Source organism: Podarcis muralis, chromosome 16 (assembly GCF_964188315.1).
Source record: "Podarcis muralis chromosome 16, rPodMur119.hap1.1, whole genome shotgun sequence".
Classification (NCBI taxonomy): Eukaryota; Metazoa; Chordata; class Lepidosauria; order Squamata; family Lacertidae; genus Podarcis; species Podarcis muralis.
Window position 1 is genome coordinate 13573181 of NC_135670.1, and position 25495 is coordinate 13598675.

Genomic DNA, 25495 nt, shown 5'->3' on the forward strand with positions numbered 1-25495 from the left:
GGCGTGTCCCTCTAGGACTGCAAAAGAAGGATTGCAACGACTTGGTGACAAAAAGCACTCTGCACATGTTCTATGATGCTCTTTTGTCTTGTGGGTACATGCTCCCACAGAGTGAGCCTTGGAACTCTGGACAAAGATTCTAGGGTTCAAGTTAATCCACCCCCCAAAAAAACCCCCACCCCCTGCATGACTTTTATTCTGTCTCATCCCCCACCCCCAAGGAGGAAATGGTTTCCTTGGTGGGGAGGAATTTGCCGCAGATGCCTCCTTCAGCTCCTGGGGAACGGCAGCTGTGAGCCACTGCTGTGAGAACCCAAGAGGAATGTGGCAGGCAGCTGTGCCAGACAAGGCTGCTATGGTTTCATAATCTCTCAACTATCCTTTGCGCTCAATTGTGTTGTTGCCGTAGCTAGAGAGTTGCACCCCCCCCCCCTCTCACTTCTGATTTCTTTTCTAACCGCTCCTTGCAGCTTCACAATGGAGAGGCCTGACCCTAGGAGGGCGGGAAGCAGGGAAGCGGGTGGTGGCATAACTGATTTGTTTGGCAGGGCTCCCAAAAACAGTGTTCAGTAGTAGCAGGCCAGGGGGGCTACCTCTGTCTAGCTTTTGTGGCGGATTCGGCCGGCAGCCTCTCCCTCTCCTGGCTAGCTGGGCACTGTGCCACGTGCATAGCAATGGTCAGGACTGTGGCAAGAACAAGCTGAGCCGTACGTTTTTTAAAAAATGATGTAAAAAATAAACTTTCTGTGACCTCATTGAACTCTCAATTGAAGTCGCTTAAGAAACAAATAGCCCTGCTTACTTTTTCAGCTTTCAGGCCTACCCTGCAGTTTTCTAACCAGTTCGGTGTTGCTGTTCTCGTCGTTCCGATTCCATTTCAGCTGCCAGGGTTTGCCAACCCGCCAACCATGGGCACCAGGGGGCTCTCCAGGAAATCCTATTGCACCCGCGAAAGGTCCCTGTAAATATCCCCTTAAAAATTGACAATGCAGAAGCGACTGTTTGCTCCTCCTGCGCAGTCCCTGTTCACATTGACTCAGCTTGACCGTGAAGCGAAACCCTTTAAACATGCCCACATTTCACTGGGTGTCAGGATTGGACCCCCACCCTCCCTCCCTCCAGTTCTGAACAGAGGAGACACACAAAGACCTTCTCTCTGTGAGCAAACGCAGCAGGGACTGATGTAGGCACCTTTTCTTCCCTTGGTGCGAGGGGGCAGGCCAGCACCATTTTGTGCCCCTTTCTCTTTCTCTGCTCTCTCAAACGTCATGGCCAGATTGGGCTACGCCATGCCTCTGTGCTTGTCATTTTGTTATGCCAAAGACATTATGGCTGCCATTTTGTGACTGGCGCCCTCATCACTTTTTCAAATTTCCAAATGTGTTCACTGGCCCACAAAGGTTGGCTGCCCCTCAGCTACAGAATGGGTGCTGTTCCAAACATGAATTTCCTATACAGGAAGTCACAGATCTGCAAGACTACTTCCGTCTCACCCCCTACTTGAGATAATTGAGTGTGAACTACATAGTGCTGTCCAAAAAGCGTACAAATTTTGTTAAGAAGGCTCCCAGTTGCACAGACATATTTCCTATTATCTTGTGTCCATTTATTCAATTGATAAACTCGCATGGGCAAGAAAGAAGACATCAAACCATAACTCAAAAGTTATGGTTGGAATCAAGGGGCCACTGAGCACCAAGACAGAATTTTTTCAACCTTCTTTTATTGCAAAATTATTATCTATACAGAAGGCATCATGTAGACCTCTATGTTGTTCTGTTTGGTTTCCATTTACATGTTACAGTGGTACCTTGGGTTACAGACGCTTCAGGTTACAGACTCTGCTAACCCAGAAATAGTACCTCAGGTTAAGAACTTTGCTTCAGGATGAGAACAGAAATCGTGCTCCGGCGGCGCAGCAGCAGCGAGAGGGCCCATTAGCTAAAGTGGTGCTTCAGGTTAAGAACAGTTTCAGCTTAAGTACAGACCTCCAGAACTAATTAAGTTCTTAACCCAAGGTACCACTGTACTTGTCTTTATAATTTTTTTTTGCCAGCAATATATATAAAAATTCTTCCACATGCTTTAGAAAGCTGTTTGTTTGCTGTGTATTTGGACCTTTCTGAAGATGTTGCTACTGCACCAAATTTTGCAGGGTGATTCTTGAGATCAAACCAGCAGGCTTTTTGTCTATGCTTGGATACCATGAGGCGCCATGATGAATCAAGAATCAAGAACTTGTCAAAACTGCACCAATTTTGACCGCTGCTTTCAAAACAGCAATGATTTTTTCATTTCTTAGACTTCCTTATTAGGTAACTGTGGGTACAAGGCTGCTGGTATGATGATGATGATAAAAATACAGTGGTACCTCAGGTTACATACACTTCAGGTTACAGACTCCGCTAACCCAGAAATATTATCTTGGGTTAAGAACTTTGCTTCAGGATGAGAACAGAAATTGTGCAGCGGCAGCAGCAGGAGGCCCCATTAGCTAAAGTGGTGCTTCAGGTTAAGAACAGTTTCAGGTTAAGAACAGACCTCCAGAACGAATTAAGTACTTAACCTGAGGTACCACTGTACATGCTAAGAGCACTCTCCAAAGTTTGGCCACACTGCTTTGGTGCCTCCTTCATCCAGCTACCCAGACTGCCTTCAGAAACTGCTGAACATGTCAGGAAAGGGTCCAAACTATTGCAATGGGGATGGAGGATATTACCATTGCTTTTCACCCCCCAGCAGCTGCTCAGTAAGCCCACATCCAGCAGTTTCATGCATTCCAACTTCCTGGCACTGGATACGCTGAGGAAAACTTAGTAAGGCCACCTCAGTGATTCGACAGCCCGGGTCTACATGGTGAGCAGGGGGTTGGAATATTCTGACAGGTAGAGGAAGAATAATATCCTTCATACACACACCCTTTCCCCTCCCCAAAAGCTTTAGGTATGTGCTCTTCATTAAAAAGTACTGGACTGCTAAGATATTTGTGTCGGGTTGTGGTGTCCATGTGCCACCTTGTGGCCGCTGCATATGGGAGCAGGAGAATAATAATCGGTATAGCGTTTTTGAGAGTTTGAAAGCCCGTCACATGCATTGACTAGTTATCATGTAAGGTAGGGAAACCCTTTTTGGGGCTGGGGGCCACGTTACCCTGGTGGAAAGCTGTCAGGGGGCACATTCTGTATGTGAATGAGGACACACACACACACACACACACACACACACACACACACACACACACTGAAAACACAGAGACTTAGCCTAGGCTGCATACACACCATGCATTTAAAGCACTACCACCCCAGCAATAATAATGGGAAACGTAATTTACCCTTCAAACAGACTGTATTATTAATGGATTGCTATTTTCTGTTACTTTATTTTATTTATTGAATTTATATACTGCCCTATACCTGGCATTATTAGCACAATAACTAAGTATTCAGCACTGTCAGTGTATTTTTATTATTTCATATTTCTTTCCTGTATAGGTATACAGTGTTTTTTCCGGGGGGGGACATAGGGGTACACATACCCCTAAACATTTTGTGAATCTAAGTTTGGCCTCATTGAGGGGCAGTATTTCAATGTGAGTGGGAAAATGAGAGTACCCCTAAACATTTTTTTAGAAAAGAAAAGCACTGAGTATAGTTATAGATATCATGCTATGCCAAAGGCTCTGCACAATACACAAGGCCCACTACATATGCTTTGCTCCGATGGCATGGGCATCTCTAACTGGCCTCTAGGCGTCACTGGACTCCCATCACATCTGGCAAATGGCCTTGCTGGCTTGGGGCTGATGGGAATTGGAGTCCCGCAATTCCCTTCCTACTCCACAGCATATTTCTGCTGACTCGTCTTTGGGAAAAGCCGAAGCTCAAGGACACCACAGGCAGGCAGCGTTCGCAAACGCCACCTCCGCAATGCCATAGGGCCTGGGCCCGCTTTGCAGGCAGAAGGTCCCGGGTTCAAATCCCGATGGGGCAGCTCCGGGCAGGACAGGGAATGTGACCCTGCAGGGCAGCTGCCAGTCAGTGTGGACAATGCTGAGGTAAATGATGGGTCTGCTTCAGGGGTAAGTCGTTTTCCTGCGTTCCTCGTTAAGTAGGTACATTGCATTAAGTAAAACGACCCCTGGAAAAAGCCCCCCCCCCCCGCTCAGCCGGGGCTGACTTCTGAGCTCGTGACGTCACTTCCCCGCCCCGGGGAACCCCGCGCTCCTCCCTTGACGACGTTCCCGTTGCCAAGGTGAGACGTGGCGGGCGGGGGAAGGAGGAGGAGGGTTCGGCTGTTTCCATGGCGACGGGTAAACAGGAGGCGGAGCTTCCCGGAGCCGGCAGCGGAGGGCGAGATGGTGAGCGCGGGGCTGAATCTGACCCAAAAAGGGTGCCGGGGCACACGGAAGCCCTGAAGCCCCCTAAGGTTATGTCAGCGTGGCCACTTCATCGGGAGGCGGAGGGGGGAGATGCCTGTTGCTCTAGAGAGACCTCGTTGGAGGGGTTTTAAAATACTTTTATTAAAGCTAGTTTATTCACACAGCAAATAATGCAACAGCAGCGTCCTGGCTGATTAAGGAAGTTTAACTGGGGTTTTAAAAAAAATAAAAAACCCCAGTTGAAATGGTTTTTATGAATATAGAAATATATCTCACGTTTAAGCAAACTAATATATTTGTTTAGGTGTCTGCAGAGGGTATATCCTTTTACTGTTTTTCCAAGACATTTGCTTTTATTTTCCATGCTGTTTTTAACTGGTTTGACTGTGTTGTGTACATCACCTTGAGACGTATAGGTGGAAGGCAATACATTAAACATCATCATCGTCAAGTGATAAATAAATAAATTTAAAAATATAAGTGACTAGCCAGACGGGCTGTGGCTCTACCCTCCACAGTTGGAGGCAATTATTATCATTATTATTATTAGTAGTAGTAGTAGTAGTAGTAGTACTATACTGCCCTTCATCCAAAGATCAGAGAGCAGTTCACAACATAAAAAATACAAAATGAGAAGACAAAATCAAGTACATGATAAAAACAAAACAAAAAATCCCCCCTCCCACAATACATTTAAAAGGGCATCGGATGTCCATCAGCCAGAGGCCTGGTTGAAGAGGAATGCTTTTGCCTGGTGCCTAAAAGTATGTTATGAAGGTGCCAGGCGAGCCTCCCTGGGGAGAGCATTCCACAAATGGGGAGCCACCACAGAAAAGGCCCGTTCTTGTGTTGCCGCCCTCTGGATCTCTTGTGGAAGAGGCGCATGAAAAAGGGCCTCAGATTATGTCTGTGGGCCTGGGTCAATTCATATGGGGAGAGTCGATCCTTGAGGCATTGTGGTCCTGAGCTGTTTAAGGTCAAAACCAGCACTTTGAATTGGGCTCAGAAACTAACTGGCCGCCAATGCAGTCAGGCCAGGCTCAGTGTAATATGCTTAAACCATCTTACCCCCGTGAGCAACCTGGCTGCCAAATTCTGCACCAGCTGAAGTTTCCGAACCATCTACAGAGGCAGCCCTACGTTTTTGGCCAGCTAAATTCAGTTTAGGATCTCGCAGCTTGATCTTTCTGAATGGGAAAGGCCTGCAAATCATCACACACGAATCCCTGGCATCTTTCTTTTCAGCTCCCCGTCACGTATAACTCCAAAATTCTGCCTCTCTTTCCTTCCTGCAGCCGGGCAGTGTATGCTCCTTGGGTGCTACCTCCACCAGCTCCTCGGGCCGGTCCCGCTCGCGCTCCCACGCCCGCTACAGAACCAAGGCTGCCAGCTCAGAAGTGGACGAGAGCCTCTTTGGGCTTGCCAAGGTGAGGACGGAGGGGAGCAGTGGCTGCTTTGGGCTAAGAGCATCTGCCTGGCATGCAGAAGGTCCCAGACCTTCAATCCCTGACACCTCCGTTTAGGGCTGGGGATACCCCAGCCTGAAACACTGGAAAGCTGTTGCCACTATACTGAACTAATGGTCTGACTCAGTAGAAGGCAGCTTCCGGTGTTCCTCTTTAAATCAGACCTGTATTTAGAACCAGGAGGACTGAAATAACATTTTATTTTTAGAGGGGGGAAAATGAAGCACCTGTTTAGCCTGCAGATGCTCTAGGTTTAATCTCCAGAATCTCTGGAGCTGCTTCCAATCTGTGTAGACCAGGGATAGCCAATATGTTGCTCCTCAGACGTTGCTGGGCAACAGCTTCCATCATCCCTCATCATTGGCCATGTTGGCTGGGGCTGATGGGAATTGTAGGCCAAGACGGACGGAAGGCACTGTGTTGTTGACTGCTGATGTAGACAATTCTGAGCTAGATAGACCAATGGTCTGACTTGTTAAAAGGCAGCTTCTTGGTTCTCTGCAAAATCTCTCCTTTTTTAAATCCGGAATGATGCTCTTCTTGCTCTGAAATCTCCCCTAACAGCTTAAGCAAAACAACCTTGTATAAAACAGTAGCAATCAGCCAAAGAAAAGGGAGCAGTGCCAACACAAAATGGGAACAGTAGCATACAAAGCATCACAATGGGTCATATCCAGTGTTGGCGCTACTCAGAGTAGCACTGAAATTAATGGGCAACACTAGCTTAGTGCCATCAATTTCAGTAGGTCTACTTTGAGTGGAACGAACAGTGAGTTGTATTCAGCTGAATCCTACTCAAAGTAGACCCACTGGAATTAATGAACCTAAGTTAGATATGTCCCTTAACTCCAGTGAGTCTACTCTGAGGAGGACAAGCATGGAATACCACTCAGTGTACCTGTATCCAATATTTACTGGAGGATTTTGAGAAATATGATCTTGTAGCTATTGGGGTTTTCTGTATTTTCATGTGTGGAATCTGCCTTGTGGTTACCCTGAAGGTGGCTTATAAATATTTTAAATAAAATCAAATAAAGGAAGACTTAATGGTTGGTTTGCTCATGATGGAAGGAACTCAGTGGCTGCTAAAAGGCTGATCCATATCTCGGCTTTTAAGATGGATTACGATTGTCCAAGCGCCGCCAGAAGAAGGAAGCCAAAGCGGGAGGGAGAGGGAGGCTGGTAGCATTCCTGCCAAGCATTCCTGCCAAGCATCCGTGAACTTTTCTGATGCCACCTTCCTTCTTGCAGAATGTTAACCTGTCCCGCACTGGCAGCCCCATCGTGGTCCTTCGAGATGTGGACTCGGCCAGGAAGTCCCTGGGCTGGGGCCACAAGCCGGAGACGATCCGTCTCATCACTCGGGACCTCATCCGGGACCTCATGTAAGCTCTCTAGAACTAGGGCTAGGCACTCCCCTCCACAGCTGAAGGCAATGCCCTCTGAACGGTGGTTGCCGGGAATTCACTAAATATCACATGGGGTGCCATCTCTACTGTCTTTCCAGTACCTGCTGAAGACCTTCCTCTTCCAACAAGCCCTTGTTGTTGAGTTCTTCCCCAGCCTGCATCTGTATTGGAATCATTTTAACAATAATTTTGAAAGACGTTTTATCACCTGTTCTTTGCTGCCCTGGGATCCTTTGGGAGGAAGGGTGGGATATACCTTGTATAAACAAATACACTGGTAGGGTGGAAGGCAGGGAGATCAGCAGTGGATGGAGCCAGAGTTAATAATAAGCAGAGCTGCTCCCTGTCTGGTTGTAAGTCGGACAGTTAGGGACCTGCTGAGAGCAGACAGGTTGGTGGGGCCATGCCCAGTTAGTCCTAATGGACCAGCCTTCAGTGGCATAAAGCAGGGCCCGTGAGGGATGTGTCACAGAGGGTGGCTCTTCTCTGTCCCCCAGGACCTGAGGTTCTTTGTTATGAAATGTCTGGGTAGGTTTTCAGGGGTACCTGAAGGAGTGTCTCCACCCCCATCATTCAGCCTGGACACTGAGGTCCAGCTCCGAGGGCCTTCTGGTAGTTCCCTCACTGCGAGAAGTGAAGTTACAGGGAACCAGGCAGAGGGTCTTCTCGGTGGTGGCACCCTCCCATGGAACACCCATCAGATGTCAAGGAAATAAAGAATTATATGATCTTCAGTAGACATCTGAAGGCACTCCTGTATCAGGAAGTTTTTAACATCCGGTGTTCTGTTGTGTCTTTGTATATTCTGTTGGAATCTGCCCGGAGTGGCTGGGGCAGCCCAGTTGGGCGGGGTACAAAATTATTATTATTATTATTATTGACCAAAGGGTGCTTGGGGTGAGGCTAAGAGCTCCCCCCCTTTTCCTTTTTTAAAATGAAAGATGAAATTATTCACCCGGTATCAGATTTGGCACTTCTGTGGAATCCTGGCCTAGTCCAGCTGGCGATCACCCTTCCACACAGAGAGATGAAATCACCATCTTCTTCCTTTCTCTCTCTCACATGCCCAGTGTGCCCAAACTCGACCCGTCTGGAGAGTCCCTGATCATAAGCCCCGAGGACTTCCAGCGCATCAAAGACTCGTCCCGCGTCTTCACCAAGGAGGAGCGCGAAGCTCAGAAAGCAGCCCTCAAGGCAGAGCGAGAAGCCACCATCGTACGTAAGGCTGTCCTTGTCATGGCAGAGAATGTTGTTGTTGTTTAATTGCATTTATCTCCTGCCTTTCTTCTAGGGAGCTCAGGGCAGTACACGTGAAGCTCCCCGTTTTATTCTCACAACACTGCTTAGAGGTTTCGTCGCAATCAAGCGGTGTGTAAATTTTGTTAAATAAATAAACAAATTAAAAGTCCTGTGAAGCAGGTAATGCTGTGTGGGTTAGAGAGTGACTGACCCAAGTGCACTCAGCTTCTCGGCTGAGTTAAGATTTGAACCTGGATCTCCTCAGCACTCTGAACCATTTTACCACGCTGCTTCTGCCCCCAGAGCAAACACGTCTGCCCCCTTAACAAAGTCTGTCAGATCATCATCCGACAGTCTTCTGTTACAAATCAGCAGCGACATTCTATGCTCCCTCAAGGTTCTGAACAGTCTCTGGGGGGCAGTCCCACAAAGGTTTGCTGCAGTAGTCTAATTAGGAAGTCACCGGTGCACTGGGGTCACTGGCCAGGTCTCTTGGTTGTCTCCACTGTTGGTCCTACTTGGAGTAGGCCCACTGAAATTCATCAGCAGGAGTACCTTGGGTCCATCAATATCAATGGATCCACTCTTAAGTGGAATGTAGGTAGATACTGCAGATGTAACTGAGATACCAGCCAAAGTAGATTTGACTTATTTGTTAATTAAAAACATTCATCGCTTTTTACAAAAGGGACTCAGAGCACCTTACAAAGGTTTAAAATACAAAAATGTCATGCATATAAACAGAGGAGGTCTACATCATAGGAAAAGCCTTTTCCCAGCCGGAAATCTCAGGTGGGCGCCATTGCAATTATAAGAGAACAAGGGAGGGGTTCATGGGAGTTCTGGCACCTCTTTTTCTCAGAAAAACAGCATCACTAAAAGTCTTCATCCGCTGAAAACATAGCAAAGAAATACACATATCCTTCCTCCACCATACTAAAGGATGGATACCAGGATAAGATAATAAATAAATCTCTATTTAAAAACCAAAAGCCCGGAAGAGCAAAAAAATGTCTTGGCCTGGTATTGAAGAGCTAAAATGTTGCAGATTCCTCTTTTTATTTGTGGCATAAAACATGAGAAATGACTATGTTTGTGATTACTTTGTAAGCCACCCTGGAAAGATTTTATTGACAGGCAGTATATAAATCTTTAAGCCATGCGGGTGGAACCTCCAGGCTGTGGTCCAGTTTGGCCCACAAGGCTGTTTCCTCTCAAACCATGCCCATCTGTCGATCACCTGACATCACTGGTGATGTCAGATGATTGACAGGTGGGCCTGGGGGTTCAGTACTACCGGGTGCTGTCTTGCTAACACATTCCCTGTGGAACCATGATGATACCAGAGGACTGGTGGGTGGGAGGAGATATAGTCATGGCCTACCCAGGATCCCACCCCTGTGTTAACCTATGTAAGTAAATAAATAAAGAGAGAACCATTTACAACCCCAGAGTGGCCTGCCCAACCCTGGGTGGCAAGATGCACCCCGCCTGCTTCTCCCTCTCATCTTCCCTTCCCCCAGGTTGCCGTGAACGAGCGGAAGAAATCCATGAAGCTAAAGGAGATCTTGCGGAAGAAGAATGAAAAGCTGAACGACCTGGAAGAGGAGGCCAAGGAGAGGGCCCAGTACCTGCTGCAGCGAGCTGCCAACATGCGCATGGAGCAGGAAGATGAGATCAAATCTCTTGGCGAGGTGAGGGAGCGAGAAGTGGCGGTTCCCCTTAGGGCAGCCTCATATTTATTTTCTCTCTCCTCTTCTTTTCTTTCCTTTTCAAATTTTTATTTACACTTTTCAGGTTTATACATTCTATTAATTTACAATCATTTTAACATTTCAAAGCTTGACTTCCTTCCCCCTCTTTCTGCGGTTCCTTAAATTTATTTTCAAATATCTTCTGCATATCCAAATTCATTCAATTTGCTCATTTAATTATCTACTTTAAAAATATACTCTTATCAAACTGCAGGTTGTTACAATAATCCTGCCGATGTTTTTATCTCTTTGCAATTTATCTGTAAACATTCAGTAAACTATTTCCATTCTTTTATAAAATGTTTGTTATCTTGATTTCTTATGCTTCCGGTAAGTTTTGCCATTTCTGCATATTCCACAAGTTTTTGTATCCATTCTTCCTTTGCTGGGACTTCTGCTTCTTTCCATTTTGGGGGCGAGGAGCATTCTTGCTGCTGCTGTAGTAGCATACATAAATGAATTTCTATACAATTTAGGTAGCTTTGTCCCTATAATTCCCAAAAGAAAAGCAGCCTCCTATTTCACATCTTTCCCTGTTGTCACAGCGGGACAGGAATTCCATGTAGGCGAGTGAAGCAGAGGCATATGGGGCCTCACTGCCCCTCCTTCATGGAGGAAAGGGCTGCCGGTGTCTACCAGCCATGATGACTATGTTCTACTTCCCACAGGAAGTGATGGCCACCGACTTGGATGGCTTCAACTTACCGTATTTTTTGCTCTATAGGACACACCCGACCATTGGACGCACCTAGTTTTAGAGGGGGAGAACAAGAAAAAAAATTCTCTCCCGCTGCACTCCGGAGGCTTCAGGCGGCTATCCCTGAAGCCCGGAGAGCGAGAGGGGTGGCGGCTATCCCTGAGGCCAGGAGAGTCTTGCTCTCCTGGCTTCAGCGAGAGCAACGCGAAGCCTCCGGAGCGCAGGGGGAGCGCTCCCACTGCGCTTCGGAGGCTTCGCATTGCTTTCGCTGAAACCATGGAGCCTGCATTCGCTCCATAAGACGCACACACATTTCCCCTTAGTTTTTGGAGGGGGGAAAGTGCGTCTTATAGAGCGAAAAATATGGTAGATGGAGGACAGGGCAAATTCATGGAGGCTGTCGATAGCTACTAGCCAGAACAGCTATATTCTGCCTCTGCTGTCTGCAGCTGCATATTGGTTGCTGATAACTGCAGTTGGAGAAAATACTGTTGCGCTCAGGTTCTCTTCCAAGAGTGGATTTATTTAACCGCTGGCTTCTGCACCTTCCAAGGTGGAACTGCTGGGATCTGGGCAAAAAGAGGTGCTGGAGCTCAGCTCCAGATGAAGCCCCGCATGTGCATTTCGGCCCACGGCAGCAGCTCCCTTCCGCTCTTTGCAGATCATCCTGGAGGCCAAATGCCACGCCATCCGCGATGCCCAGATCCTGGAGAAGAGGCAGATTGAGAAGGAGATGAACGAGGAGGAGATGCGGCTGGCCAAGATGATGGAGGCGGAGAGGCAGAAGGTCGGCATGATGCAGGATGAGCTGGAACGGAAGAGGAAGGAGGAGAAGTACAGGTGAGAGCCCAGGCTTCTGTGTGGCTTCTGGCCAAGGGGTTTCATTGTAGCTCAGTGGTAGAGCATCATTGCAGCGTTGCCTTCCCTGCATGTGCGCAGCAGCATGAATTAAAAAGAGCACACCCCTGGAGAATCACAGCTTCCCTATCAAACTGTATAAGAGGCTACTGAGCTATGAGTCAGGAAGTCCCTGGTTTGGGTCTCCTGTCTGCTGTGAAGTTGCTACGTGGCCTTAGGCACAAGCGACGCTGACACAAAACCCCACACATACATTAAGTAAAATAGAAACATTGCCACCCGACCCCCACCCCCAACTCACGATTTCTCCCTTCACTTCTTTCCCCCTTTTTCTTCCTAATGTAACACTAATGTCTCAACACATGAAACTGATCTGCAGAAAATGTAACTTGAAAAAAGAGACATTGCCCATACTTTTGTAAACCAAGAAATCTTTAATAAAAATAATAAGTAAGTAAGTAAATGAATAAAGGAGACCTGCTTCTCTAAAGACACTGGTCTGAAATTGTCTGCAGTGTCACCATATATGGAAGAAGGTTCCTTTAAACCTGCAGTCCCTCTAACAATTAGAATCAGAGTCACTTGAGATGTGGGGCAATCTCACTGGCATGAAATGCCACCTAAGAAGAAATTTAGTGAGGTCTCTCTTATCCTGGCAGAGACAGATTTCAAAGATTTCTTTGTGCACAGACAGTTCCATTGCCATTTGATAATGTCAGATCCAAGATCAGAGGGTCTTACCACTGAAAATATTGCCACCCTCAGCTTCTATCCGTGACCTACACAATAAGGAAACAAAATTGAAAGAACATTAACAAAGGTTCCTTCAATTGCGGCCAATTTCTTGCATGCCTGGGAAATTGTATCTGGCTTCAACAAGAAATACGTCAACAGATTAATGTGATACCACAACTACCTAAGATTGGGAACCTTTTTTTTTTTTTTTTTCCGCATAATTTTTATTGAATTTCAGAATACAGAACATAAATCAAATGAGTCAATATTCATATTGTTCACAAAAAAATAAAAGATAAGACTTCCTTCTGTCATTCCACGAATTTTCCAGAGTAACATTATATAATACATCCGCATTTCCTTGTTTGTAATGCCACATGTTGTTCACATTCATCTGTTTTCCTTTGGCATTACCCTTACTTTTTACAGAGCATCTTTATAACCCACCAGTGTTATCTCTTCATCCGTTAAGTTTTCCAGATATTTCGTGAGACTTTCCCAACTTTTGATAAACCTCTGATCTTTTATATATCTAATTTTGCCTGTCATCCTGTCCATCTCCACATATTCTAACAATTTGGATCTCCATTCCTCCATTGTTGGTAAACTCTCTTGTTTCCAATTTTTAGCTATCAGGACCCTTGCTGCCGTTGTAGCGTATTGAAACAGTTTGTAATCCTTTTTCTTTATCTCTGTTCCTACCAGACCTAGTAGGAACGCCTCGGGTTTTTTAACAAAAGTGTATCTTAGCATTTTCTTCATTTCATTATATACACTCTCCCAGAACCCTTTGATCTTTTGGCATTCCCACCACATGTGGTAAAAAGTCCCCTCCCTGTCCTTGCATTTCCAACATTTGTTACAGGATCCATACATTTTAGCTAATTTGACCGGGGTCAAATACCAACGGTAAAACATTTTCATTAAATTCTCTTTAAGTAACACACAAGCTGTAAATTTAAGATGTCGTTTCCAGAGTTTTTCCCACTCTTCAAAGTAAATATTCCGGCCAAAATCTCTGGCCCAGTGCGTCATTACCGCCTTGACCTCCTCGTCAACTAAGTTCCAGTCCAGTAATTGCTTGTACATTTTAGATAAGATTTTTATGTTATCCCCCAGAATCTCAGTTTGGAATCTGGAATTTTTTTCGGCATATCCTTTGTCTTTGACGTCTTTTCTAAACATGTCGTTTATCTGGTGGTAGTGTAGCCAATCATATACTTGGGATTTGACCTGATCATATGGCCTCATCTTCCACTTCCCTTCCTCCTTCATTAACAGATGTTCATAAGTTGCCCATTTCTCCCTCATATTAGTCTTTTTGACAGCCATAACCTCTAATGGGGATAGCCATTGGGGTGTTTTAGGTTCTAGCATATCCTTATATCTTTCCCATACCTCCATCAGAGGACCCCTAAATATATGATTTTCAAATCCCTTATGCCCCTTCTTTCGCCCATGCCATAGATAGGCATGCCATCCGAAGCGGTTGTCATGCCCCTCCAAGTCTAACACTTCCCTGTCTTCCAATTTTATCCAAGTTCTGACCCAGCATAGGCACGATGCCTCATAGTAGAGTTTCAGGTCGGGCAGGGCGAAGCCTCCCCTTTCTTTCGTGTCTGTCAGTAGTTTAAACTTAACTCTCGGCTTCTTCCCCTGCCAGATAAATTTAGAGATCTCTCTATGCCAGGTTCTAAATATCTTTGTACCTTTTATAATTGGGATGTTTTGGAAGAGAAATAAGATTCTTGGTAGCACTGACATTTTGATTGTATCTATCCTTCCCCAAAAGGATAATTTGAGCCGGCCCCACACTTCTATATCTTTCTTAACTCCTTTCCATACTGGTTCATAATTGTTTTTGAAGAGATCTATGTTTTTTGGCGTTACCCATACCCCTAAATATTTCACCTTCTTTGTCACTTCTATTCCTGTTTCTTTCTGTAATTCCTCGATCTTATCTACCTGCATGTTCTTAACTAGTATTTTTGTTTTCCTTTTGTTTAACTTAAAGCCCGCAACTTCCCCAAATTGTTCAAATTCTCTGAGTACCTCTTTTAATGAGCCCAATGGGTCTTCCATTGTTACAACCAGATCGTCTGCAAAAGCTTTAGTTTTATGTTCATGCTGGCCGACCCTGATTCCTTTAATTTCTTTGTTGTCTCTGATAGAATTTAGCAGGACCTCTAGTATCATTATAAATACCAGTGGAGACAGTGGGCATCCCTGTCTTGTTCCTTTAGAAACTGTTATTTCTTCTGTTTCCACCCCATTTATTATCAGTCTTGCTTTTTGTTCCGTATAAATAGCTTTTATCCCATTAAAAAATTCCGTACCTACTTCCATGTAGTCCATGTGCTTCAACAGGAATTCCCAATTTACGTTATCAAACGCTTTCTCAGCGTCTACAAATAACAGTATACCTTGTTTATCGCATCTTTCTGTTAGATATTCTATGATGTTTATAATATTTCTTATATTATCTTTAATCTGCCTGTCCGGCAAGAAGCCAGCTTGGTCTCTATGAATGTTTTTTACAAGAATGACTTTGAGTCTCCTTGCCAGGACTCCCGTAAAAATCTTGTAGTCTACGTTTAATAAGGAAATCGGCCTGTAGTTTTTAATTTGTTCTAGATCTGAATCTTGCTTTGGGATTAATGTGATCAGTGCCTCCTTCCACGACTCTGGTATTTCTCTTTCCTTTAGAATTTTGTTCATTACTTCCTGTAGTGGATTCAGCAAAACCGATTCCATCTCTTTATAATATCTGCTGGTGAACCCATCTGGGCCTGGAGCTTTTCCATTTTTTAGGTCTGATATGATTGCTTTTATTTCCTCCGTCTTAATTGGGGCATTCAATTTTTCTTTATCCTCTGCGGGGATCTTATTGATATTCTTAGATGTTAGATATCTCTCTATTTTTCTTGTCTTACTCTTTTCTGTGTTCCTAAAGAGGTCTCCATAGAAATCCAAGAAGGCTCTTCTTATTTCTTTAGGTTTATTTATCTCTTCTCCTTCCACCACTATCCTATTTATGATATTCTGTTCCTTTCTTTTCTTCAGTTGCCAAGCTAGTAATTTCCCAGTTTTGTTAGCATATTCAAAATTTCTCTGTCTCAATCTTTTGATTTTCCATTCTATCTCTCTGTTTATCAGCATTGTATATTGGGATTGTAGAATTTTTATGTTCTCTTTTACTTTCTTATTTTTTGGATTTTGGGTTAATTTCTGTTCATTTTCTGCTAGTTGTTGTATAATTTCTTTTTTCCCTTTTTCTCTTTTTTTATGTGGATTTCAAAAGAACTTGTCCCACGATCTGTACGGGTGGAGATCCAGGTTAGAACAATCTCAGATCATAATCCAATTAAAATGGAATTGAGAGGGCAGGAGAGTAGATTAAATAGATGGAGACTGAAGGAATACCTGCTGGATGACCAAGAAGTAGTAGAAAAAGCTCAAATTAGACTAAAAGAGTACTTCGAAGATAATTTAGGTAGCAATATAAAACCAAGGGTGGTATGGGACGCAGGCAAGGCGGTGATGCGGGGATTTTTCATCCAACAGAGTGCAATTAAAAATAAGATTGGGAACCTTGGCCACAATTGGTTCCCTGCACAGAGGAATACCATTCATTAGGCCTCTCTGTGCTGTCAGAACACATTTGCTCCAAAGGAAAATTCCTCCTTCACCTGATTCTCAGGGGGAAGCGTCACCTCCTCGAGCAGATACAGAAGAACGAAGAGATGCGTTCCGTGAAGTCCGAGCAGCGAGACCAAGAGGCGCAGGAGATGCTGGAGTACCTGGAGAGGCTGCAGTTTGAAGACGAGAGGGTAAGGGGGCAGGACCGTAGCTGAGGAGCAGAGCACCTGCACCGAATGCAGAAGGCCTGCAGTTCAGTCCCCAGCAGCACCTCCAGTTTACCAAAAGGATCAGTCAGCACAGAAGTGTGAGATTATTTCTGCCTGAGATCCTGGAAAGCTGCTGCGAGTCTGAGCAGAGAACGTTGAGCTGGTTGGACAAAGAGCTTGGGACGGGGCAGCAGTCCTTCTGGTAAGAATTGGGGAGTTACACATTTGGAGGAGGCCATAGGTCAGTGGTAGAGCACCTGCTTTGCATGCAGAAGGTCCCAGCTCTCCAGGTTGGGATGGGAATGCCCTCTGCCCCAAACCCTGGAGAACAGAAGTGCCAGCTTCTCCATATGATTGAGGGGGCCCCACATGCACAATGTTTCCCAGTAGGTTTCCTAGCACAATTCAAAGTGTTGGTGCTGACCATTAGAGCCCTAAACGGCCTCAGCCCAGTATACCTGAAGGAGCATCTCAACCCCCATTGTTCTGCCCGGACACTGAGGTCCAGCGGCAAGGGCTTTCTGGCGGTTTCATCACTGCGAGATGTGAGGCTACAGGGAACCAGGCAGAGGGCCTTCTCGGCAGTGGTGCCGGCCCTGTGGAATGCCCTCCCATCAGATGTCAAGGAATAAAAACTGACTTTTAGAAGACATCTGAAGGTAGCCCTGTTCAGGGAAGTTGTTAATGGTTGATGTTTTATTATTCTGTTGGGAGCCACCCAGAGTGGGTGGGGAAACCCAGCCAGATGGGTGAGGTATAAATAAATTATTATTATTATTATTATTATTATTATTATTATTATTATTATCCTTACATTGTGTGCTGGGCCTTCTGAATATTGAGGGCCTATATTGCCTCAGCCCCCAGGAGCAGGTGCCTTTGTGGAAGAGCCACATTGTAGACCAGTCTTTCTCTACCTTGGGTCCCCAGATGTTCTTGAACTACAACTCCCATCATCCCTGGCCATCTTGGCTAGGAATGATGGGAGTTATAGTCCAACGGCATCTCAGAACCCAAGGCTGAGAAAGGCAGACCTCAGAAGCATGGGGAAACCACCAAAAGTGCCTCAGTCAGAAGATCTCTGTGACTGAGGAGAGCGGTATTTCAGGCCCACGTTTTGTCCAGCATTAGTCTTGCTCCAAGTAGACCTCTCAGGAATCACAGACGTGGCCTGACGTAGCTGGACCCAACCCACGGTTAACGAGGATTCTTAGTGACTCTTCCGGCTCTCCTCCAGGAAATGGAGCGCAGGAGGAGGGAGCAGCTGCGCTTGCAGGCCGAGATCAGGCGCGTCAACGACGAGAACGAGAAGCGCAAACAGGAAATGTTGGAGCAGGAGAAGATGGCCGACCGGCGGGTGCTGGAGTACCAGAGGAAGAAGATGGTATGTGGTGGTGGCAGGGCATGTGGGCAGGGAGAGGGCACCGCTGGGGAAGAAAAAGCGCCTGGGCAGATTTCAGGTACAGCGGAAAACCTTCCCAGAGCCAACTCCCTCCTGCCTCGGCCTCCTCTTGGCTAGGGATGGGCTGGTCAGGCTGGGTCAGTTTCGCTCGTGTTCATAAGTTCATAAATCTGCTTGCACCGACCTGTGACTTAGTTTAAATATATATTTTTAAAACTTTGTGGAAATTTACATTATTTTTTATTGTACCCTGCCAGGAACGGGAGGCCGAGTTTGAGGCTGAGCAGGAGAAAATCCGCCGGGAAAAGGAGATGGAGACGGCCCGGCTAAGGGCGCTGCAGGAGAAAGCCCAGGATCACCAAGCAGAGCAGGTGTGGCTCAGGGGTGCATTCTTAAAGCACGAAACGGGGCCAGGAGTGCAGGTCATAGAATTGTAGAGTTAGAAGGGACCCCCAAGGGTCATCCAATCTAACCCTCTGCGATGCAGGAATCTCAGCTGAAGCATCCGTGACAGATGGCCATTCAACCTCTGCTTAAAAACCTCCGAGGAAGGAGAGTCCACAACCTACCGAGGGAGACTGTCAAACAACTCTTCCTGTCAGAAAGCTCTTCCTGATGTTTAGTCAGAATCTTCTTTCTTGTAACTTGAAGCCACTAGTTCGAGTCCTACCTTCCAGAGTAAGAGAAAACAAGCTTGCTCCCTCTTCCATGTGACAGCGCTTTAGAGATTTGAAGATGGCTATCGTATCTCCTCTCAGTCTCCTCCGTTCCAGGTTAAACTTCCTTAGCTCTTTCAACCAGTGAATGGATAAAGTGGACAGCCCACAGGTAGACGATGCTGTTCATTTATTCACCTGTTCATTCTGAAGTATCGATACCAGTGGCAGCATAGTGGTTAGAGCAGAGGTGGGAATTCCGTTTGGCTGTTTGACAGTGGACTGCCTTGGAAGGTGGCGAACTCTCATTCGCTGGAGCTTTTCAAACAGAGGTTGGATGGCCAGTTGTCAGGGATTCCTTAGCTGTGATTCCTGCAATGCAGAGGGTTAGAATGGATGACCCTTGATTCTAACGATAACAGTAATAAATACAGTGGTACCTCGGGTTAAGAACTTAATTTGTTCTGGAGGTCCGTTCTTAACCTGAAACTGTTCTTATCCTGAGGTACCACTTTAGCTAATGGGGCCTCCCGCTGCTGCTGCGCAACTTCTGTTCTCATCCTGAAGCAAAGTTCTTAACCCGAGGTACTATTTCTGGGTTAGCGGAGTCTGTAACCTGAAGCGTCTGTAACCTGAGGTACCACTGTAGTAATGTATTACCAGGGAAGCACAGTGCTCCTTTCCCTGTTTCTCTTCTGAAATATGATAAGAGTCTGTCCCAGGCGTCGCCACACGCAACACCTCAAGGCCCAGCCAACGTCCCCTGCTTCCCTTCCATCCCCTCCAGGACGCCCTGAGGGCCAAGCGTAACCAGGAGGCCACCGAGCGGGAGTGGCGCCGGAAGGAGAAGGACGCAGCGCACAAGAAGGCCCAGACGGAAGCCATGCTGAAACAGAGCCGCTTGGAGCAGGTGGCCCACAAGGAGCACACCTTGGCTGTCCAGGTGCAGCGGGACCGGGCCGAGTTTGAGAGGATCGTCAGGTAGGGAAGTGGGCTGCTTGGCAGTGCGTGGAAGGGCCGTAGCGCAGGGGTAGAGGCCCTGCTGTGATAGGATGCATACAAAACAGACGCCTTTTGGAATAATCATTTTCCAGACCCATGAATACAATTCAAAGCTTTACTAACCAGAACTTCTTCAAAACAGGTGCAAGACAATCAATGATACACCCAGAAAGTTGTATAAAGCATATGCCTATTCAAGCATGGGTTTCTTCTTCAAAATAGAACATAATTCCAATCAGAACAAAAATCAAAGCTCTGTTTCATTCACAGCCTGCATTAGCCTTAATCCATTTTAAGACTATTTACCCCTGGAGAGGCATCATTATCACATCCTTTGTTCTCTGTGGCTTCCAGAGAATAACTAACAGGCAACAAACACCCATCAAGATGGAGATTTTCAACTAAATACGTTACTCACATGATCTAAGGTTAAACACTCGCGTGAAAGAGCAGAGAACGCCAGCAGCTAATTATCAACCTGTTAGAGCTCAGAGAGCTTCAGTATGCTTCAATAGAACTTTTCAGTATTAAACTCTTAGCAATATACATACAGGTATTTCTCTTTTTCAGTGTGCAATTAAACAGTTATACTTTACAGGGTCTTTCTTGCTATAAGGCAGCTTCCTATATTCCTATTTGCAAGATTATCTTGTATAGTCATTGTGGACTCCCACAATGCATCACAAGCTTCCCCATCCCTGCTCTGGCCTTCTGCAGATGGCTGCACTGCAACACAGCCAGGATCAGGACAGCAGCTCCCTCTTCCCGCAAGGTGCCTGAATCCTGCTGCCAGAATTCCCAGTTTTTAGACAGAGCTGGGGAATAGGATCCAACCAGCAGGCAGGATCCTGACTTCCCTGCCCTCCTGCGGGCCATTTTGACAGGTGGATGGAGCCTCCCACCTGCCAGTCACCTGACATCACAATGGTGTCAGGTGAGCCAAAACACAACAAAATTTACTGGTGGACATGGTGGGGTACAAATAATAAAACTATCCCTATTATTATGGCTCACACTGAACCTACAAAGAAACATCCTTTGCACTGCCTCCTTCAATTCAGGCTTAAGATGGCAGGTATCGGACTGTAGCAATATCTGATTTTAAGATAAAATCACACACACCCAACACATATTCTTGAAATTTGCCCACCTCTGGAAATCAATGCAATCTTTTTCTCTTTTCTTGATGGGGGTGTTTGCCACATACTAACCCCTGCAATTGGCCGGGTTAAATGCTTCCAGACCTAGTCAAGCACACTCACTAACTCATGTTGTTGCCTCCCCTGCCCCAGAATCCAACAGGAGCAGATTGAGAAGGAGCGGAAAGAGCACGAGAAGCGTGTGGCTCTTCAGCAGACCCACGCGGACGAGATCCGGCGCCAGGTGCGCGAGCACCAGCAGAAGCAGGTCCAGGAGCGCATCGCCATCTTCGAGGAGGGCAAGAGGCTCAAGGAAGAAGCCCGCCGGCGCAGCGAGCGCCTCAACGAGATCAAGCGCAAGAAGCTTGACGAGCTCCGGTGAGGCTGCGCGACGACCCCCGACTCCTCTTGACTCATTGTCCACGTTTGCCAGGGATCCCAATCTATGAATCCATTGCACTTTGCAAAGTCTGGTTTCCTCACCTCACCCTCCCCATCCCCGCTATGATTGCATCATGCACGAGGTGCAATTTCAACCGTACGTGGTTGCAGGCAGGCTGGTTGAAATTGCTCAAGTTAAATCCTAAGCAAAGTGGAGGGCTTAAAAGCTCTTTTTGCACCTGGTCTGCCTGGGGTTACCCAAATAGCTTTTAAACCATGGGTAGGCAAACTAAGGGACGCGGGTGGTGCTGTGAGTTAAACCACAGAACCTAGGACTTGCCGATCAGAAGGTCGGCGGTTCGAATCCCCGTGACGGGGTGAGCTCCCGTTGTTCAGTCCCAGCTCCTGCCAACCTAGCAGTTCGAAAGCCCGTCAAAGTGCAAGTAGATAAATAGGTACCACTCTGGCGGAAAGGTAAACGGCGCTTCCATGTGCTGCTCTGATTCGCCAGAAGCGGCTTAGTCATGCTGGCCACATGACCTGGAAGCTGTCTGCGGGCAAACACTGGCTCCCTCAGTCTATAGAGCGAGATGAGCGTGCAACTTCAGAGTCGGTCATGACTGGACCTAATGGTCAGGGGACCCTTTACCTTTACCTAGGCAAGCTAAGGCCCGGGGGCCGGATGCGGCCCAATTGCCTTCTCAATCCAGCCCGTGGACGGTCCGGGAATCAGCATGTTTTTACATGAGTAGAATGTGTCCTGTTATTTAAAATGCATCTCTGAGTTATTTGTGGGGGATAGGAATTTGTTTATTTATTTATTTTTTTCAAAATATAGTCCGGCCTCCCACAAGGTGTGAGGGACAGTGGACCAGCCTCCTGCTGAAAAAGTTTGCTGACCCCTGTTAAACTATGTGCTTTGCTTGGTGGTCAGCTCCTGGGCTCTGGGAGTACAGGGACATATCTCTCTCTCTCTCTCTCTCTCTCTCTCTCTCTCTGTCTCTCTATCTCTCTCTATCTCTCTCTATCTCTCTCTATCTCTCTCCCCCCACCCCACCTGTCAAGCACATGAGCGGACCCAAGGGTTTGGGTATACACGATTTTCATGTATACATGGAACACTTGGAACTGAACCTCCACGTAAGATTCAAATGTGCTACACAGGCAGCGACCGATTTACACTCATCTGGTTGGCGTTCTTGCACAGCACTGACGCGAGGATGGACTGCGTGCCCTCTAGTGACCAGCGTTTCCTTCTTCTCGTTCTTCTTTGCAGAGCCGCCGGCCTCCCCGAGAAGTACTGTGCCCAGGTGGAGCGCAAGGCCTATGTCCAGTCAGTGCACTGAGTGGGGGAAGAGCCTCCATCACCCACAACACCTTGTAGACTGTCTACATGTAGCCTAGATTTTCTATTTTCTTACTTTCCAAGAGTATTTTATGAATAGACCTATTTCTGGATACATCTGTGTGGATTTGTGTTTTGCTTTGTTTTGTTTCCTCTCTTCCCTTTTAGGGCATGACCCAGAAGTACACGGAGCCATTGGCCCCTTAATTAGGAAGGGTCGAATCTGTCATTGTCAGTTTCTAATCCCCCCACCCCAACCATGTAAGCGTATTTCTCCACATTTCCACCTCCGTTTGTGATTTATTTATTTTTTAGGGTGTTATCCAACTGAACCTAAGTTAGTCTTGTTTATTAACTGCAATGGTTCTACTCTGAGTAGGACTAACATTGGATACAGCCCAGGAAGTCCTCGTGAAAATTCATTGGCATTTTAGTGCACTTTTCTCTTTTTGCATGCAATTTTGCCAAATACAGTGGTACCTCGGGTTAAGTACTTAATTCATTCCAGAGGTCCGTTCTTAACCTGAAACTGCTCTTAACCTGAAGCACCACTTTAGCTAATGGGGCCTCCTGCTGCCGCCGGGCCGCCAGAGCACAATTTCTGTTCTCATCCTGAAGCAAAGTTCTTAACCCGAGGTACTATTTCTAGGCTAGTGGAGTCTGTAACCTGAAGTGTATGTAACCTGAGGTACCACTGTGAACACATTTTTTGTGTGAAGCGATTTCCCCATATATAATGCATTTCTGCATATTATTTTTGCTAACATATGCACACTTTACCCTGGTATGTACATTTATCTGACATTCGGCTGGAGACCTGTGAGAAGTGTGAATTCTGAAAGTATTTCAGTTTCTGTATTGTAAATCTGGTTGGCTTTCCTTTAAATGCAAACTGCATCTGATTTCTTCCTCATTGCCATTCTTTATCCAGAGCTTGAATAAGAAACCCATAAAAGTTTATCACCCCTGCCCCAAAATTCTAGCCGCCTCCTCTGCAGCCTGCATAGAAACACTGGCTAAGAGCATTTTAGCAGGTTGTTTAAAAATAGGTTCTACTAAGTAGGAAGCCTTTGTGGGATGACTTCCCTTCCTCTGTGCCAGGCACAGAAGCCAAGTGTGTTGGCTGAAGCAGAGAATGGATGGAGAGATCCACCCTCCTCACTCACCTGTGTGAAGTCCCCTCTTTCCTTTGGCTTCCAGGCAACCATTGGAATCGGGGTTGGGGGGGATTTTCTCACCTAAGAACCACATTCCCACGTCTCTGACAGGTTGGTCCGGAAGAAAAAATGGACGGAGCATCATCTGTGACTAGCTGACAGTTGCATTTTTACACAAAAGTAAACCTACAGGCACCCCCCACTTACAAGTTTTCTGCTCGCATGTGGCTTTGTATATGTGTTGTGCTGGGTAATTAATTTGATTCATACCCAGAAATGACAGGAGAGAGCTTGAGAGTTCTTGTGGCTCACAAGGAGACCCTCCCCTGAGCCCAAAAATGATGTCAGGCCAGAGGAAGCCCCGAAAAGACCAGAGGGCTTTGTTTAAGCTGCTCTGCCTCCCCGCCGAAGAGCTGGTTTGCGGGGTAGCGCAGCCTCCTGCCTCCTACCAGCCCCAGAGCATCAATTCTAGTTGTGGATATTTTTGGATACAGTATTTTTGGTATGGATCAAAGAGGGCATTTAGAGGGTGCTTCCCACTTTTCACAATTTCAATTAAGTGTGCAGGGCTCCGGATCGAAACCCAAGCATAACTAAGGAGCCACCTGTAATGCATCTCTCTATCCTGTCGAGAGGGAGAGCAAAAGGCAGCTTTTATAACCTCTAACCTACTTCTCACTGCCGTCATAACAGTGGGTATTTTACTACCTGGGGATAAATGCCAGGAAAAATATTTGCAAATATTTGACAAATAAGGCACCTGGTTTTAAGGACTTGAGATGATAGATAGGGTTGTGTTGCTGCTGACTTTTTCCTTCTTCTTGTTGCTTTAATTGTTTTTATATGTGGTAACATGCGCTGAGCCATTCTAGTGAAGGGCGGGTCAGAAACACAATAAATAATAATTAGACAATAACGATGATCTCGGCTGGTGCCGAAAAGCCTTGGCTACAAACCAGGAAGTCCCCACTTAACATTCCAGCTCAGCCACGAACTCGCTGGTCAACCCAAAAGCCAAACCAGATATTATGCTGCTGATGTCTCCCAAGGCTTCCCCGCGTACGAAAATATGAAAAGCAGCCACAGAGGCCATGAGTTTCAAGGGAGGAATGGCAGAGCCAAGGGGAAATATCAGGCACCTCAATCGTCCTCTCCCTTGTCAGTGGGAAACAGCACAGGAAGTTGCCTTATACAGAATCAGACAATGAGTCCATCTAGCTCAGTATTGTTTACACGGACAGGCAGCGACTTGCCAGGGTTTGAGGCAGCAGTGGGGAGAGAGGGGAGCCTATGGCAAGGGATGGTTTTATTTTATTTACCTCTGTATAAGCTGCACTCTTATACGCAGGTGGCACTGTGGGTTAAAGCACAGAGCCTAGGACTTGCCGATCAGAAGGTCGGTGGTTCGAATCCCCATGACGGGGTGAGCTCCCGTTGCTTGGTCCCTGCTCCTGCCAACCTAGCAGTTCAAAAGCACGTCAAAGTGCAAGTAGATAAATAGGTACCGCTCCGGTGGGAAGGTAAACGGCGTTTCCGTGCGCTGCTCTGGTTCGCCAGAAGCGGCTTAGTCATGCTGGCCACATGACCCGAAAGCTGTATGCCGGCTCCCTCGGCCAGTAAAGCGAGATGAGCGGCCGCAACCCCAGAGTCGGTCACAACTGGACCTAATGGTCAGGGGTCCCTTTACCTTTACTTAAGCTGCACTCTCACCGGAAATATAACAAGGAATGTAGCTGGGGGAAATATGCAATATTGAAAACTTCAGTAATGCACCAGTAAAAACCGGCAGGCAAAGCAAAATTCATATGCCAAAGGACTGCCTGAAAAATAGTTTTAAAAGATGTCTGAAAGAAGCCAGACACAGCGGCTGCCAGTTTCTGGTAGCAAGGAGTTCCACAGGGCTGGGCCTGCTACACTCTGATAAAGGCCTGCCAGATCTCAGGGGATGGAGGAAACGGCATCCGACGATCTGGATAGTAAGGAATTAGGCAACCCATAAAGTCCCCTGGTCCCAAGTTGTTTTGGGCTT

At 46.5% G+C, this 25495-nt stretch overlaps 1 protein-coding gene across 1 annotated transcript; it reads left to right on the forward strand.

Moving 5' to 3' along the window:
* The first annotated feature begins 4246 nt into the window (after positions 1-4246).
* On the forward strand, positions 4247-23211 carry CFAP45 (cilia and flagella associated protein 45). Its single transcript, XM_028710966.2, has 12 exons — positions 4247-4357; positions 5674-5805; positions 7096-7229; positions 8324-8468; positions 10016-10186; positions 11605-11783; positions 16237-16366; positions 17622-17768; positions 18044-18157; positions 19230-19423; positions 20737-20961; positions 22241-23211. Exons 1-12 carry the CDS (start codon positions 4355-4357, stop codon positions 22308-22310), a joined length of 1644 nt encoding a protein of 547 aa, XP_028566799.1. The 5' UTR covers positions 4247-4354; the 3' UTR covers positions 22311-23211.
* Positions 23212-25495: the final 2284 nt, after the last annotated feature.

Coding starts and splice junctions, on each gene's coding strand:
- CFAP45 (XM_028710966.2), top strand. Junction 16,367..17,621: donor TGCAGTTTGAAGACGAGAGG/GTAAGGGGGCAG, acceptor GCTCTCCTCCAG/GAAATGGAGCGCAGGAGGAG. Junction 20,962..22,240: donor AAGAAGCTTGACGAGCTCCG/GTGAGGCTGCGC, acceptor TCTTCTTTGCAG/AGCCGCCGGCCTCCCCGAGA.